General features: G+C 39.2%; 1 protein-coding gene and 1 pseudogene across 1 annotated transcript in view; both read right to left on the bottom strand.

The window, feature by feature from the left end:
• Positions 1–488: 488 nt before the first annotated feature.
• Positions 489–2,828, bottom strand: LOC107158197 (annotated as a pseudogene).
• Positions 2,829–7,475: 4,647 nt separating this feature from the next.
• The window catches only part of LOC107135699 (mas-related G-protein coupled receptor member A-like), a 12,625-nt gene continuing 1,549 nt past the window's right edge, over positions 7,476–18,551 (bottom strand). Inside the window, exon 2 of the mRNA XM_015477695.2 lies at positions 7,476–8,735. Within this exon, the coding sequence (XP_015333181.1) occupies positions 7,724–8,735 (1,012 nt within the window). The 3' untranslated portion in view covers positions 7,476–7,723. The remainder of the gene's footprint in view (positions 8,736–18,551) is intronic.

The raw sequence follows: 18,551 nt of genomic DNA on the forward strand, positions 1-18,551 counted from the left end.
ACCTTCCCACTCACTGGATTCAATGCTGAAACTTCCCATAATCTCAGGCACAATGAGAATCAAAACTATCAGGCAGGGATATATAGATTTTAAAAAAATCTCACAAGGAAGGAAGGAAGGAAGAGACATTGAATATATCTATCTTCACACATCTTTAGGCTGAATGTTCATGGGATAATTTGGGAATAAAAATATGTCTGTGGGTTGCTGAAATTTTTATGAATCTCCCTAGTAATTTCCAAGGTAGGCCCCAAATCACTTCCAGGAAAATGTTAATGAAATGTATGTAGGGCAGAGATGTTCTTATTTCAAACTGGTTTCTCTAAGTTAAGCAAGAAAATCCAGGTTAATATAAATCCATTTGAACACAGTGGGAAATCACTGAGGCATTTCAGGGGCATGAAACCAAGAGAAGAGCAGGCAGCTGTTGGTATGGGCATTGTTGACTCCCAGAGCCACATCTGATGGACCAGAACAAAGGCTCTTCATTACTGCTGTACTCTGCAGCCTGACATCTCCAGAGTTCCCTGAGGAAGGCTGCCTCTACAATTGTCCTCCTTGGGAGTGTCCTGCAGAGCCCTCTGTTGAAACAGCTCGAGGGTCTCCTTTTCAGCTGTTGCCTAAAGGAGCCAACGAAGGAATAAATGATGAAGTTGGTGCAGCTGTTAACAGAGGACAGAACAAATGAAACCAGATAAAGATAAATAAATGCATCAGGATAATTCCGAATCAAGACAAATAGGAACCAGCTTTTATAAAAGGGCAGGCTGCAGAGGAGGAAGACCAGAACTATGAGCAAGATGATCACACAGAGCCTGGTCAGCAGCATCTGTCGGGATCCACAAAGGATACAGATTAGCAGGGCCAGGTTGGAACCTGAGAGAATCACAAACAAAAAAATCAATCACATAGTTATGATAGGATTAGTTGTCCTACACCAATCATCATCAGAATTCCTAAGCAGGATACAACATCAGAACCACTTCAGGATGCTCAGGAGCAGGGACATGGCTCAGAATAGGGCACACATGATGGCTGACATGTGTTTCTGGCAACGGAAGTGGTACCGGATGGACCTTAGGATGGACAGTCAATGCTCACTGCTAATGGCATTGAGCATGCTTAGACCTGTGATGTAGAGAAAACATGACACAATCCTCAAGATGATGTATAGACAGATGAGGGATGAATGAAGGTGATGACAGCCTGAAGGGAACCAATGATGTGGTAACAGAGGAAGAGGAAGTCAGTGGCAGCCAGATTTAGGATGTAGATAGAGAAGGTGTTTCTGTGCACAGGGTACAACTGTGTTTCCTGCCAATCCAATGAGGGTGATGATGAGGGTCAGCAATTCCCAAGTTGGAGGAAGGGGCTGGTAGCTTCTATTCAGGCTGTTGTGGTTGTATCCAGGCTCACAAAGCCTCCAACAGTACCTTGGGAACATAAACAAGCCTCAAATACATACTACATGATCTCTGATTCTTAGGATCATTGTGCTATGAGGGAATTATAGTCTCCATTTTAAAGAGGAGGAAAACACAGGGTTGCATAGATAAAGTAAACTTTCAGGAGCTGGGTATTCCTGCAATATGGATTCAAATCCAATGCTCATTGTCTGCACAATTAAGCTCTCTCTTCTTCATTGTATATCCTCTAAATGACATGGAAATATACTGTAGTTCAAATAGCCCACCCAATGGACTAGAGCTATGTATAAGCCACTATACTGTCCTGGGCTGGAAGTTTTCTCTCAGGAACAAGAATTGAGACAGAGAGGTGATCATGACACCCCTGTGATTAATAGTGTTCTATCTAAGTAATCCTCTTTAGGACCATGAGTGCAATGTGAGATCATGGTTGGATAGATGTGATGGCTGGGCTTTGAAATGTCTCAGTGTGTGAGGCATTGTAAATAGGTGCCTTTTTAATATCCTTAGTGCTTAGCTTTGTATATGGCCGATAAGTTCTCAATATTTATTCATTGAATGAGCACGTGAATGAGAAGCCTTACAGTGTTAGATGACTTGGATTAAATGGAAAATAAAAATGAAAAGGCAAAAATGGTGTCATAACACACACACACAAGGTGAAGAAAATCTCATTCATCATCATTCTTTTGTGGACAGCTGTGGAGTATTTAGAATTATTCTGTGTGACCAGATAACTGATGATGATTGCTGAAGTGCCTTGGAGTGAGAATTCAATATAGCTTTGCTGAATACTTAGAAGCATTTTGGTGCAGTGCGTGGGCAAGATTTGTGTCTGAGTGAATAACTCAGCAGTATAGAAGAGGAAGTGCTAAGAGTTAGGTCAGGCTGTCACTGAAATGTGTTTGAAGTGCAGGAATATCAAATGGAGGGAGTTGTGTGCTGGGGAGTGCCTAACCTAGACCTACTCCAGTCTCTCTCCTAACAGATCCTTAGTAGAGTATTTTTGTTGTTGTTGGTGGTGAAAGCTTTTGTGTGAGAGGAGTCTATGGGAAATAGAAAGTGTATAGGACTTTGAGATATAAAGTGAGTTGTTCATGCAGATTTCAACTAGAGAAAGAGGACCAGTTCTTATCTTAGTGATTAATAGGAGCTGATTGCGCATTTACTATGTGTTTAAACCAAGAACCTATAAAATAAGAATTACTATTTCCCTCATTTTACAGAGGATGTAATTGGAGAAAAAAAAAAGGATGAGTGATTAGCCCCTGGTTCATAGACTGTGGATTTAAACCCATCGTGTTCTACCCTTTTGACCAACCTTTGGGACCTACCACCACTGTGTGTTGATTACACACGTATGAGAGAAAAGAAGAGGAATAACTTCCAAGGTACATCCATGACGGCAGTCAAAATTGTGGATGAAACAAAATCTAGCATAAACAAGCTTTAGAAACAGAGGCAGAAAAACCGATAACATAGGGAACAAAAGAGAAGTGGTGGAAGTTAGTTAGGAACAGATGGCAACTGCCCTAAAAAGGGGGACATTGCTTTGGAATCCAGAGGATTTACCATATCAGGAAGCCCTCATGTGGAATGTGGAAACACCTTCCTCCAGGCCTTCAGAAAGGCATCCATAAATGAATGCATCCACTATGAGTTCTCTTAGACAAGCTCCCATAGTTTTGGTTGCCTTGAATAGGAAATAGGAGAATATAAAAATGCATGTGTTCTGCTGTTCCTACTCAAGGCACTTCACAGTTTGTACATCTGTTTTTAGAATGGATTGCATTTGTCTTCCTCATCAACAATTAAGCTCTATAAATTACATATGTTTTATATACTACAGTATCCCAATATTTAGAAAGTATTCCTTAAAATCTATTCATTGTAATATTCTCACTTAACATTGGAAGAAGCTGAGGTTTAAATGGTCAAAGAGGAAATCTGACAGTTCTTGGGTTTCACAGTTACCTTTTACCATTATTCTCCTGTCCAGAGATGGAGAGTTGACCAAGCTGAAGGGAAGAGCCTTTCTCAGGTTGAGTGACATCAGAGTATACTTCCTTGTTCTCTAAATCAGGAGATGACTGCAGGAGAGGTGATTGGTGCTTCGTTCCCGGGGGCGTGGGGGGGGGGGCGCAGTATTGGGAGGTTCCATGGAACCTAGAGGTGGGGTCTAATGGGAGGTCTTTAGGAGTGTACTCTTAGAACTTTGGAATTTTGTTCTCATGTGAACTCTCTTTTGAGTTCTTGGGAATATATTCATTATATAAGGAGCTAACTTGTCCTAACCAGCTGTCTGTGCTTTACCTGCACTCCCACCATCCACTGGGGCCTAGCCCAGAGTCTGGGCTGTGGCATTCAAATTTTCAACCTCCAAAACTGAGGTAGATGAATCTTTTTATTTCATGAGTAGCCTGTCAGGTATTTCATTCTAATAACAAAAGTTGACCAATGAACAAGCTATTCAAAATATTTAGAAATCTTTTCAATTTGTCAGTTCAACAAATTTTTTTTTGGGGGGGGCGCTGGGGATTTAACTCATGGGCACTTGACTACTGAGCCTTACTTGACCTACCCAAGTTCAGTGATAAAGGTAGTGACCATCCTAAATACGGTTTGGAATCTGATGGCTTCTGTGTCCTGATGGTTCTGCCATTTTTCAAAATAATAGAGGTTCCAAATTCGCCACGATAAATTTTGTACGCAAGAATCCCCTCTCTTTTTTTGAGGGCATGAGATTCTAGCTTTCTTTTCGAGATGTACATAATGGTGGAATTTGTTGTTACATATTTTTACATGAACAAACATGACAATGTAATTTGGCCAATATCATTGTCCAGTAATTCTCTTTTCTCTCCTTTCCTCCCACCTGGTCCCTTTCCCCTACTCTACTATGTTTCTTCAATTTTATGAGATCCCTCCTCCACACCTTTTTATTCCTTTTCCTCTCTAGAGTCTGAGAGAAAAACATATGGCCCATGACCATATGTTTGGCTTATTTTGCTTAACATAATGTTCTCAAGTTTCTTCTATTTTTATGCAAATGACATAATTTCATTTTTCTTTTTTTAAAATATTTTTTTTAAAGAGAGAGAGAGAGAGGGAGAGAGAGAAAGAATTTTAATATTTATTTTTCTTAGTTTTCGGTGGACACAACATCTTTGTTTGTATGTGGTGCTGAGGATCGAACCTGGGCCGCACGCATGCCAGGTGAGCGCGCTACCGCCTGAGCCACATCCCCAGCCCTCATTTTTCTTTATGGATGAATAAAACTTCATTGTGCATAAATGCTGTATTTACTTTATCCATTCATCCACTGATGGACACCTAGGTTGGTTCCATAATTTGGTTATTGTGAATTGTGCTGCTTTAAACATGGTGTGCCTATATTGCTATATAGACATACATTCTTTAGGATAAATACTGAGTTGTGGTATACTGGGTCATAATGATAGTTCTATTCCTACTCCTCTGAGGAATCTCCATTACTGATTTCCATAGTGGTTTTACCCATACCCCTCTTCAAATGGCTAAAATAAAAAAAAAATTGTTTCAAATATTGAAGGATTTGGATAAACCAGATCTTTCATACATTGCCAGTGAGAAAATAACATGATCCAGCTACTCTGGAAAATTCTATTTCAGTTTTTGGCAAAATTAAATACACACTTCTTATTCTACCCAACATGCCTCCCCAGCACATTATCCCAGAGAATGGAAGACGATGTTCATGTAAAACTCAGTATATAAATGTTCATATCATCTTTATTTATGAAAGTTAAATTGAAAACAACCAAATATCACTTCACTTCTGATCTGTGAAACAAAGCTCAATATGTTTTTATTATGGAGTCCTACTATATAATTAAGAAAATCACCAACAAACAGTTTATATACGCTACAACTTTAATGGTTATTAAAGATCATTTGCTGAATGGAATAACAAAAACTCAAAAGTTAGGGTATAATTTCATTCATATAACATTTATAAAATGACAAGTATAGAGATGAAGAACAGACTAGGGGTTTCCAGGGGTTTGGGAGGCAGGATGGGGTGAGTGTGAGTATTAAGTGGTAGCCCAGCAGAATTCTTTTGTGGTGAAGAAATAGCTTCATATTTTGAATATGGTGGTGGCTATGTGAATCTCTATGTGTGATAAAATGTCATAGAAGTACACACAAATTCGTACTCCCCACCCTACAAATTAATGCATTCAATAAGTGATGAAATCTAAATAAGACCTGTAGTGTAGGTGATTTGGTTATGTAAACTAATGTAAACTTTCTGGTTTTGATAATATAATATATTACCCTTGGTATAGTATGGGTATCACATATATAGAAAGTCTTTATAGTACTTTTGCAATTTATGTTAGTCAATAATTAATTCAGAAGGAAATGTTAAAAAAAACTGCAAAGTCAGTTTGTTGGATGGACTACTTACATGGATATTGAAGTCATCATGAATGAGAACATAGGGTATGCTGGGGAGAAGTTTATAGACCAGTCACCTAATCCAGAAAAAAAAGCATTCACATGTCCTTGACTATTATTAAACAAATGTTAGAATTTTAAAATATTTTCTCTCAATAGTTTTTTGAAAAGGAATAAATAAAAATTTACTGATAGTATACAGCCTGCAACCTGCATCTCTTCCCCCATTGTACTCTTCAGAACTTGTCAGTTATAAGCATCATTCTTTCACATGTGTAACAGGACATTAAAACAAGAGTTTAATCTGAATTTCAAGATAGCATAAGGCTTGGGGTGTAATTCAGTGATAGAGCACTTGTCTGGCATTTGGAAGGCCATGGATTCGGATCCCCAGCACTGGAAAAAAATAGATGGTATAGATACTGAATACCAAAAGGGATGCAAATGACCTGAAAAACTCAAATAGGAGATTCTGATGACTCTTAAATCATCATCTACATGAAGGTTATGGAAAGAGTTGAATGTTTATGCAAGGTATAAGATGAATTTACTTTAAAGGTGGGTTTTTTGCAGACCAAAAAGCATCAGAGAAGTTGAGGGTATTCCACTGCTTTTTTCTTTCCCTTCACCTCCCTAAGTTCTTGTTCTATTTCTCTGTTGATTTTATTTTCATCTTCTGATCTGGTTGGATATATTCCTGGGAAGTAGAGAGAAGGTGGTTGGCTTGTGACTTGACCTGGGCTTACCTGATTGGTTGGCTTTGACTCAACAGTATTTTGGAGTTGACTCTAACTAACTTTGTGAAAATTCCGCCAATCCCTGTTTCTTCAAGGCCTTTATTATTATATTATTGCTTGTTCCTTGCATGCACTCCCTGCAGCATTATGGCCTTTCTTAAGAGGAATCTTGAAATTATGACAAAATACATGAGAAGGCACAGGGATGAAGCTTGCTTGCTTGCTTGCTTCCTTTTGTCCATATTCTGATAACTGTTCCCTGAAGAACCTTAAGCTTTCATGAACAATGTCACTATGAATTGTCTATCCTCTCATTTTGTTCTGTCCACATTCTGTTATCTTTTCATGCCTACCGCAAAAAGTTAGTGTGGTTAGCAAAACTGAAGAGTTATCAGTTTAAATTTCAAGTATTTGAGAATACAGGTTACCTGACTCCAGGTGAAGTACTCTTCCTCATCTAGCACTCAGGTTCTGCATCCATAGGTATCCTAAATTACTGGTTACTAAACTGAGCTGGCTGGAGGCGAGGGATTCCTCTTTGGGATCACAAAAGAGTGAGAGTAGATCATGGTGTGATCTGTGGCATAAGTATGTGCAGGCACTCTCCTTGAAAAATATTTTAAGGATTTGTGTTTTGGTTGATGTCAGAGTACATACTGAGGGTTGTTAAAAGATTCAGCATAGTGAATCTTATGATTTCATGAGTGTAAAAGGATTACTGATGGTGTTATTCTATGGGACGTTTCATGGGAAACTATTTGCTATCTTCTTTTTCTGTAAGGCCAGGTAGAAAACAATCACAAACAAGACCGTTATGGTTTTAGAAAGAGATTTTTTTCCATGACAACAAAAAGCATCCACTAAGAAGATCTGAAGGAAGTTAACATGAGAAGTTTATTGGTAATATCAAGAATGATGGAGATAGTGTATTTTCAGATTAATGCTTTTAACTTAGGAAAATTAGAAAAGTCACATTCAAATAATATTCTTAAAGACACTGGGGAATCACTGAGGCATTTCAGGGGCATAAAACCCACAGAAAAGCAGACAAGTGTCATTTGTAGCCAGGCAGTGTTGAGTCCCAAAGTCACATCTGACAGCCAGGCCAGAGGCTTTTCATCACGGCTCCACTTTGCTGCCTGACATTTCCAGGGTTCCCTGAGGACAGCTGCTTCCACAATCATCCTCCTCGGGGGTGTCCTGAAGAGCCCTCTGTAGAAGCAGCTTGAGGGTCTGCTTCTTAAGCTGCTGCCTAAAGGCACCAACGAAGAAGTAAATGATGGGGTTGGCGCAGCTGTTAACAGAGGACAGGACAACTGACAGCAGATACACACCAAAAGACAGTGTATTGAAATCAATCTTAATCCAGATTAACAGGAACCAGTGGATGCCAAAGGGCATGCCACAGAGGAGGAAGACCAGCACCGTGAGCAGGATGGTCATGTAGAGCCTGGTCAGTTGCATCTTCTGGGAGCCACATAAGAGTCTGGACAGCAGGGCCAGGCTGGCCCCAAAGAGAGTCAGAAATAAAAAAATCAGGCATGCTGTGTTGAGAAAATTCGATGCCAGACATGAGTTATTCTCATATTTTTTATCCAGGAAGCCACAGTGATACCTGTTGAGGATGCTCAACAGCAGGGACAGGACCCAGAGCACAGCACACATGACAGTAGATGTGTGCTTTGGGCGGCGGCAGCGGTACCAGATGGGGCACAGGACCGACAGGCAGCGCTCGATGCTGATGGCCGTGAGCATGCTCAGGCCTGCGATGTAGGGGAACATCATCACAGTGGTAAAGCAGGGGAGGAAGATCGTGTTAGGATAGAAAAACTTGACGAGCACCAGCACGGAATCTATAATGTGGCAGCAGAGGAAGAGGAAGTCGGCTCCCGCCAGGTTGAGGATGTAGACCGAGAAAGCGTTCCTGCGCATGCGGAAGCCCAGGAGCCAGAGCACAATTGCATTTCCCGCCAGTCCAACGAGGGCGGAAATGACGATGGCCACGTTTGGGATCAGGATCATTTTGTTGAAAGTTCCAGGAACGGTCCCTTCCTTTTCATTCATTGGTGTGAGTTCCGTCCCCCAGGCTGAGATGTTTGGGTTTGTGCTCGGAAACACTCCACTGGTGCTCCTGGGAACACAAACCAGACGTTAGCACCTGCTGCATGATTACTGTTCTAGGACCGCCCTGCTACGTGGAAAGCACCGTCAGACTGTTACAGAGGAGGAAAGAGAGACTTTCCGAGGTTGAGTGACTTATCAAAGTCCAGGGAGTCCTGGAACCTGGATACAAACCGGTTTCTGGCTTACTCTAAAGTCTAGACTCTCTGCACTGCAACCTCTATTGACACTGGAAAAATTTTATGATTCTAATACCCCCAATCAAAATGCTTTATCTAAGGTCCTGAACCCCACTGTTCTGGGCCAGAGGTTTTTTTTTTTTTTTTTTCCTTAGTGCAGGAATTCAGAGAGAAACAGGTGATCATGACACCCAATGACTAAGAGTGTTCCATCTAAGGAGAGGAAAGAAAATCTTAAGTTTTAGGGCCATGGGGAATGTGAGCTCTTGCTAGGACAGGTGTGAGGATGGCTGAGCCTGGTGAGCTAGAAATGGCTCAAAGTATCAGTAGAGACGGATGCTCGGACCCACTGTTTGTATTCCTAGCATCTTACTTGATGTGGAGCATACTATGTATCATATTTATTCAATGAATAAATGCAGAGTCTAATAGTATTGAAGACTTTGGTTAAATGAGAATACATTAAAATGTATAGGGACACAAATCTATATTAAGATGAAGGAAATTTCATTCATCATCATTCTTTTTGTGGACATCTCTGAGCATATTTAGAAGAATTACCTACATATGCTCAAATAACTGAAAGTATGGGTAGGGGTTGTGTTTGAGCTGAATTTCTCATCAACACCAAGGAGAAGATAGATTTGCAGGACAAACAATCCCTGGCCTCCCACACTGTGATTTTGGACCCTAAAGTTCCACCCTTTTAATCAGTCCTTGGGATCCACCACCATTGTGTATTGATTACACATGTGAGCAGGCAGAGCAGAAGAGTAATTTCCAAGTGATCCAAGATGACAGCTAGAATTGTGGATTAAAAAACAGTGTAGCATATATAAACTCCAGAAACAGAGGAAGAGAAACAAATTAAACAGGGAAAAAAGACAGGTGTGTGGAAGTCAGTTTGAAACAGATATGAGAATCCAGAAGCCCTTTCCTGCCTCACAAAGGCACTCATGACTTCAGAATCCAGAGGATTTATAGGGGCAAGAAGCCTCCAAATGGAAAGAGGATGCACTATCTTCCAAGGATCCAGGACTGAATGGATCACATCCATCATGTGCTTTTGTGGAGACACAGCTTCCATATCCCTGATTGGCCAGAAAAAGTTGTGGGAGGAAAACCAGAACCCATGTTATTTCCACTCAGGGATCTTAGCAGTGGGTACATTTGTCTTTAGGGCGTGATATATTTGTCTTCTTCATAAAATCAGAGGCTCAGTAAGGAATGAGTCATGATGGACTTGTTCACCAGTCAATGAACTCCGTGTGCCTTGAAGACCATCTATTATACTATCCTCACTTAACGCAGGAAGAAACTGAGACTTTAATAGACAAAGGGATTTTCTGAGATTACAGTAAGAAGAACCTTCCAACACCAGCTCCTGGACTCCTGAAGCCCTTTCCAAGTTTTTTTTTTTCCACTGTCTTTTCTCATATCATTTATTATTTCTGAGAAGCTTTCAAAATATTTTCATGTGAGCAGAGAATCTGAGAGATAGTCAATTGCTGTAGAAACTGCTAATTTTCTTCAATATCTATTCTCCCCTTCTGTCACATAATATTTCTAAGAGGTTTAAATCAGAAAAGGACCCCATTTCCCAGTCTTTCTTAATGTTGATAATGCCTTGTGACTAGGTGCTAACCAATGGGAGATGATCAGAAGTGATATAACTGATGTAACCAAATCCTGGGTCACAGGATTAATAGAAGTAGATAGTCTTCCTTTTTTCCTTCCTCGTTCTTTCTCTCTTTCTTTCTTTCTTTCTTTTGGTACTGGGGATTGAACTCAAGGGCACTTAACCACTGAGCCACATCCCCAGTCCTATTTTTGTATTTTATTTTGAGACAGGGTCTCACTGAGTTGCTCAGCACCTCATTGTTGCCAAGGCTGGCTTTGAATTTGCAATCCTCCTGCCTCTGCCTCCAAAGTTGCTGGGATTACAGGATTATGCCACTGCACCCAGCCTCCTTCGTCTTTCTTTAGGGTAAATCCTGATGTGGCCTGGAACCATATAGGACAACTAGGCTAAGGATACTTTCTAGGGATAGTGAAGCAGCAATTTAGAAGGAATTCTGATGTCTGATGCCTTGGAGCCTCCAGCTCAAGGCTGCCCTTTCACTCTTCTGTTTAAGTCATTATTATAATTGGCTTTGTTAGAGCAGTCAAACTAAAACTCTGAATAGTTTTTTTGTGAGTTTAATGTAGTCTTTATGGGACAGTCAGGGGTCTGACCTTTTGCTCCCAGTAATAATTCTCTGACTTGTTCCAGAGGCCTGGGTTTCAATCTCATATCCGGTGGCCTTGTGGGTGAAGGGCAAGTTTTCATGTTTCCAGGTTATGGCTGAGCCTATGAAGGGAGGGTCATTCTGCCTGTGTTAAGTGATTTTTTTTTTTTTAGTTTTAGTATTAGAGCGATTCCTTCTGCTTAATTCAAATATTTCTCAAATATTCTTTTATTTCTCAAATATTCTTTTCTCAAAAATGCACTTGCATTTTCTAGTAACAGAACTTTTGAACAAATTCTTTATTTGATCTTAGGTATTTGTTCAGTGGAATAGAAATACAAGTACTTTCAAACACCCATCTAACCAATTAACATAGAGAAACACTTTCCAAAATACATCTTTAAGGATTCACAGACCTTTTCACTTGCCCTTGCAGATTTTTTTTTGTGATTTGTAAGTAAAATGACATTCTGTTAATTTGCAATTTTGCCTGCATGGATTCTTTCTTAATTTATATTTTCAAGTTTTTAAAAAAGATTTACGAAGGAAGCACATGCATTTTGGAAAATCATTCTAATTTGTCAGAATTAATGTAGAGTAAATTGAGGCAGTCACCACATTTTTAAATATTTCTCTCTGTTCAAGAAAGCCTGATGATTATCCTTGCTAGCTCTTTCCTTTGTACACAAATAGGTACTAATTATCATACTATTTAATAAAAGTGGGATCCTACTATACACCTTGTGTAACCTGTAATTTTCAAAGAACAGTATATATGTTTACAGTTTAACTGTAAACTGGAAATGAAGCATTATTTTAAAGTGAAAAAAAGCTTACTCTCTAATGAATAAGGCGTATATTTTCCCCTTAGACCTTGCACTGGCAATGACAGGGCTTCTTCTATCTGATTATCCTCTCCTGCGGCTGCAGCTACAGTTATGACCGTTTTCTCTGTAGCACCCGCTCTTTCCTTTGTCCCTATTTCCAATCTGAAGGTGGAAATAGTATCTCACATTGCTTGCCTTAGGGTGCTTCACAATGCATTGTAACCTCTAAATTCTGCCCAACTCAGTAAATAGTCCCTTCTTGAAATATTCCTCAGTTATTAGAGTTTTGTCCATCTGTTTTCTTCTTTAGACCTTTCAGATGCATACTGTAGAATAATTTTGAAAAGGAGGTAAAACAATAAAACCTGGGTTCCTAGCAGCTCATGCAATGCTTACATGTCACCTTGTTCCTACGTACATGGAAGAATTGACAATTGTACCATGAAAGCAGATTCAATGTGTTGAACTGAGTTTGTTAATAATTTTGTTGAGGAGTTTTGTATCTATGTTTATCAAGAATATTGGCCTATAGTTTTCTTTTCTTGTGATGTCTTTTTCTGGCTTTAGTATTAAAGTAATGCTAGCCTTGTTAAAAAAACTTTGAAAGTCTTCCCTTCTCTTCTACTTTTTGGAAAAGTTTGTGGAGAACTGGTATGAATTCTTATAATGTGTGGTCTAATTCAGCAGATGGGAGACTTTTATTATGGCTTCAATCTTCTCACTCATCATTGATATGCTCAAATTTTGTATTTCTTCATGATTCAGCACTAGTCGGTTGTACATGTTTAGGAATTTATTCATTTTTTTCTAGTCTACCCAATTTTGGGGCATATATTTCTTTACTGTAGCCTGTTATGATCCTTTGTATTTCTTTGGTATCAACTGTAATATCTTCTTTTTTTGTCTTGTTCATTTCAGTCTTCTCTCTTTTTTCTTAGTCTAGCTAAGGGTTTGTCAATTTTGTTTCTTTTGTTTTTTTTATTTTTTGTCTTTTTAAAAAAGTTTTAAATCTTTTTGAAGAGTCAACTCTTTATTTTGTCGATTTTTGTATTGTTTTGTCATCTATTTCATTTATTTTATCTTTGGTCTTTATTATTCCTTTCATCTACTACTACTATGTTTGGTTTGTTCTCATTTTTCTAGTTCCTGAGGTGCAATGATAGGTTATTTATTTGAGACCTTTCTACCCCCTCCACCCCTCCTGCTTTTGAGATGGGGTCTTGCTATTTTGTTGCTCAGGCTGTTTTTGAACTCAGGTGGTCAAATAATCCTCCTGCTCAGCTCTCAAGTGGTTGAGACTGAGGACAGGCACCATGGTGCCTGGTTCTTTCTCCATTACGGGTCTATTGATCTAAATTCCCCTCTTATTGCTTCTTCTATATTCCATAAGTTTTGGTATGTAGTGTTTTATCCTTTGTTTCAAGAAATTGTTCAATTTTCTAATCTCTAATCTATTGGTTGTTCAGGAATAAGTTGTTCAATTTATATCTTTTTGTATGATTTTGAAAGTATTCTTGTTTTTGATTTCTAGTTTTATTGAATTATGATAGGAATTGATATTAACAGAATATTATTTCAATTTAAAAATATTTGTTGAGACATGTTTGCAGCCTACCATATGATCCATCCTGGAGAATGGTCCAAGTGCCATTTAGACAATTTTTTGTTCTGCAAATATGGATGGAATGTTCTGTAAGTATCTGCTAGGCCCAATAGGTCTAGAGTATAACTTAACTTTGGTGATTTGGTAATTTATGGAGAAGATTGAAGCTGCAATAAAAGTTTCCCATCTACTGAGTTAGACCACACATTATAAGAATTCATACTAGTTTTCCACAAATTAATTTTGGTATCTGTTAGTACTGTGTCTGAATGATTTGTTCATTATTGGAAGTGACATGTTAAAGTCAATTCCCTTATTGCATTTAAGTCTATCTTTCCTTTTAGGCCTACTAATTTTGCTTTAATATATTTGGTCCTCCAATATTGGGTGTATATATTGATAATTATTATTTCCTGTTGCTGAATCAACCCCTCTAAATTGTATATGACTTTCCATATTTTTTTTCTTTTTCTCTTTCTTTGTTTGCTTTGGATTTAAAGTCTACTTTATCTGATAGAACCATGATCACTCCTGCTTTCTTTTGGATTCCATTTGCATAAAATATAATATTTGCATAGATCTTTAAAATACATTTAATCACTCTATGTGTTTTTATTGGATAATTTAATCCACTTATGTCTAAGGTAATTACTGGTAGACAAGGTGTTACTACTGACATTTTGTTACATTTTTTAAAGTTTTTTTTTTTTGTAGTTACTTGCTTTCTTTCCCCCTTTCTTACAGTCTTCCTGGAGGATTAAGTGATTTAGTCTAATATTATGCTTTGATTACTTGCTTATTATATTATAGTTATAGACTATTGCTTTATCATGGGGCATATAAAACATATTTTGATTATCATAAGCTATTTAAAAATGATAGAAACATAATGTTGATCCTAAAATTGGGAAAAGAAAAACATACTACTAATAAAAAACTTAATGCCTTAAACCAGACTCAGAAAGTCAAGGAAAAAATATTTTCTATCATATGTAGAAGCTAGACCAAAATAAGGATAAAGAGGTAGGGGAATGGAAATCCCATAAAAATAGAAGGGAGATCAGGGTAGCAGAGGAAGAGGGTTGATGGGGAGTGAGGTGGGACAAGAAAAGAGAGGAACAGTAGAATGAATTGACCAAGTTATGCTGTATACATATATGAATATACCATAGTGAATTTCACCTCTATGTATATCTATAAAGCACTAATTAAAGAGAAATCTATAAATAAATAGAAGGAAGACCAGTAGAGTAGAGGAAAGGCAACAGGGAGAGGGAGGAGGGGATGTACTAGGGACTGAAGTGGAGCAAATTATATTCAATTCTTGAATGATTATGTCAAAATGAACCATTTTATTATGTATAACAACAATACACTAATAAAGACATTAAAGATTTTACACTTGGGGCTGGGATTGTGGCTCAGCCGTAGAGCACTCGCCTAGCACAGGCAGGACCTGGGTTTGATCCTCAGCACCACATAAAAATAAAGGCATTGTGTTGTGTCCATCTACACCTAAAAAAATAAATATTTTTAAAAAGGATTTTACCCTTGAGATAGATTCCTTCCCCTATTGCAACTTTTTGTGTTCAATTTTACATCTTTCTGTATTGCCTACCTCTTATTATATTAATTTAATTATTTTTAAATTATTTTGTTTTTAGTCTCTATGGTAAAGATATGAATGGTTTACTCACTATGTTTATAATAGTATTCAAATTCAATGTTTTGAAATTGTCTGTATAATTACTCTTACCAGAGAGTCCATAATTTCCAGTGTTTTCTTCTTATACATTAGCATCCCTTCCTTTCAGCGTGAGGAACTCTCTTAAATATTTCTTGCAGGGCAGATTTGGTGGTGATAAATTATCTCAGCTTTTGATGATCTGGGAATGCCTTTATCTCTTCTTCATTTCCAAAAGGTAGCTTCGATATATATTCTTGGTTGGTAGTTTTTTTTTTTTTTTTTTAAATTTTTATTTATTTATTTATTTTTTAGTTTTTGGCGGACACAACATCTTTGTTTGTATGTGGTGCTGAGAATCGAACCCGGGGTACACGCATGCCGGGCGAGCACGCTACTGCTTGAGCCACATCCCCAGCCCGGTTGGTAGTTTTTTTTTCCCTTTGGAACTATGAAAATATTATCTTACTGTTTCCTGGCCTGTCATGTTTCTTAGAAGTCTTCTGTAAGGCAAACTAGAACATCATTATTTGTTGTTTCTTTTCCCTTGGATCATTGAGAATCCTATCTTTTCCTTTAACTTGGAAGCTTGGCAATGTCTTGGGGTTACTTTGTTGAGTTGAATCTAACTGGTGACCTCTGACCTTACTGTACTTGCATATTTGTATCCATCTCTAGGTTTGTGAAGATTTCTGTTATTATGTGTTTGAATGAGCTTTTTAACTCTTTGACATTCTCATGTCCTTCTTTAGTCCCAATAATCCACATGATTATTTTTAAATGCTGTCTCAAATTTCTCATAAGCTTTCTTTATTCCTCTTCATTAATTTTGCTTTTTTCTCCTTCAACTATATATTGTCAAATAGACAATCATTGAGTTTATTAATTCTTGTTCTGTTCCACCTACTCCAATGGTGCCATCTATTGTGTTTAAATTTTACTTAGCATACTTTTCACCTTAAGTATTTGTTTAAGTTTAAAAAAATTACTCCAACCCCTCTGTTGTCTGATGGAGCACTGACTTTTTCCTCTGTTTTCTTGAAGCTCATTTTTTTTAAGCCCCCAAATCTCTTTTATTGGAAGGAAGGGGCCTCTGGGATGGGCCTGGGGCCCTCACGGCTTGTTCATTGGCACTGCCTCCAGAATCCTGAGGCTTCACCACATCTGGAAACTGCAGGCTAGAGAAGGGCTCCATTTGCAGAGACTCAAAGGCATCCTCTGCCAGAAGGTCAGCTCCACCAAGGCTGGGCCGTGAAGATGGTGATCTTGTGGTGCCAGATCACGAAGAACACGTCCATCTCAGGATCACATTCTGACATGGCTGCACTCTACCCCGTTCCAGCAGCCCACATGCTGTTTACGTTTCTTAAAACAGCTGTTTTGAATCCTCTGTTCTTATATATGAGCCAGCCCATGTTGGTTATTGTAGGGTCGCTTTCTGGAATCTTAACTTCATTCATTTGGTGAAAGCATGGTTTCCTGAGATTTGTATTTTATTGGTGCTGGAGATTAAACTTGAGGAGTTGCACATTGCTAAGCACACTCTCTACCCACACTCATCCCTGAAAGTTCTTGATTCTTCTTCATGTACTATATGATATGCACATTGAAGGACTGGGTATTTATTCTAGTGTTAACTGACTTTGTGTCTGTCCTTCCACAAATAAGAAGGCTGCTTATTTTCTTTATGCCTGTGGTCTCTTCTACAGTTTAACCACTAGATGGCGCCCTAACTCCAGACTTGTGGTAATTTTGTTGCTGACATGTTGTCAATATCTCACCACTAGAGGGTGCCTCACTTCCCATTTTATCCCAAATCCACAATTGATGAGTTCTTCAAATGAACCAGGAGACTGTCCAAAAAGTGTAGTTTCTGTGCCTGATGCCCCAGTAGGAGCACATATCTTGACAGTCACTAGCACTTGGTCAGACATGCTGTGCCAGACCTGGGCTTCACCATAGAGGGACTAGACTTATGCTTCAATGAAACAACTTGGCATCTAACTCTTTTTTCTTCCCTCAAACAGAAAATTACACTCTCTTTATTGATTGCTTGGGATTGGGGGAGGGATGGAGTGGGCAGTCCTGTGGCACACAATGCTGTGTCATATTTAGGGCCCACAGCACATAAAGACCACTATAGCCCAGGCTACGACCATGACCCATGCTGCTACAGGCTGCCTGCTGCTGTGGTAAACTCATGGCTGAGATACCTACAACCATCCACAGTGATGCTGGCCTGGACATAGTTCCAATCAATGGGGTCACATAATTTTCTACCCAGCAATGGGGCAGGTCCAGAGGCCCTGTCTATGAGCACTGACCTGGGATCAGGTACCATTAGGATCTTCCCAGTATTAAGTGTCCCTGGCCCAACACTGTTCCAAGGCAAAGTCCTATGCTTCACCCTGTCTTAAACCTCAGTGGATAGAGTTTTGCTCCATCCATGCAGCCTGAGGTTGGGGGAAGACTCATACTAAGCTGAATCACACCTAAGTGTCACAGCTGCGAGGACTGGCACATTCTTGGAAGTGCACCCTGGGCCCACGCTGAGGCTGGGGATGATGCAGATTAAAACAAGTCTGTCTCTCTAGGGCACAGGTCTCTGGCTGGTGTCTGAGCAGGTCTAGAAACACTGGCTTGGGGGAGAAAGGCATTTTTACTCTGCTTGCTGCTAGGTCTCCCTGCAGTGTGTCTGGCACTGAACATTAAGGCAAAGTCCTGTGCTCACTTTCCTGCCCTACCTCCTGCAGGTAGAATCTTGTTCTACGATGTGCTATCTAAGGTTGGAGTATGAATGGTGGAGACAGTCCTTTGGGCATCAGGCTAATGCACATCCAGAGAGTCAGTTCTTGGACAATGACCTGGGGGCGGGGCTGTGTGGCTCTCCTTGGCACCATCTTTCACTGTGATGGGCCTGATACTGGGTTTCAAATCTAAGGCTTGGATTTAATTCCCTCCCCCTCCCTCAAGCAGTGGGCATCTCTCTCCACAGTGAGCTACTCATAATTGATCTGGGCAACTGGCAACTGTTTCCTTCTGGTGCAATGTTTCTTATTATTATGCTAAATTCAGGCAGTAGGACTCTTCCTTAACTCTTGTGAAGGTACTTTGGTGAATGAAGAGCGGTTGAAATTGATGTCTCTCTGGGGAGATGATCACTTCTCAATCATCAATCTGCTCCCACACCTCATTTGATTATTTTATCCTTACGTTCTTGAAGTTCATTGACCTTTCTAAAGAGGACTGTTCTGAATTTTTTTCCCCCTGACATTTCATAGATTTCCCTTTGTTTAAGGTCCGTT

This window comes from Marmota marmota, unplaced genomic scaffold, assembly GCF_001458135.2.
Source record: "Marmota marmota marmota unplaced genomic scaffold, marMar, whole genome shotgun sequence".
Classification (NCBI taxonomy): domain Eukaryota; kingdom Metazoa; phylum Chordata; class Mammalia; order Rodentia; family Sciuridae; genus Marmota; species Marmota marmota.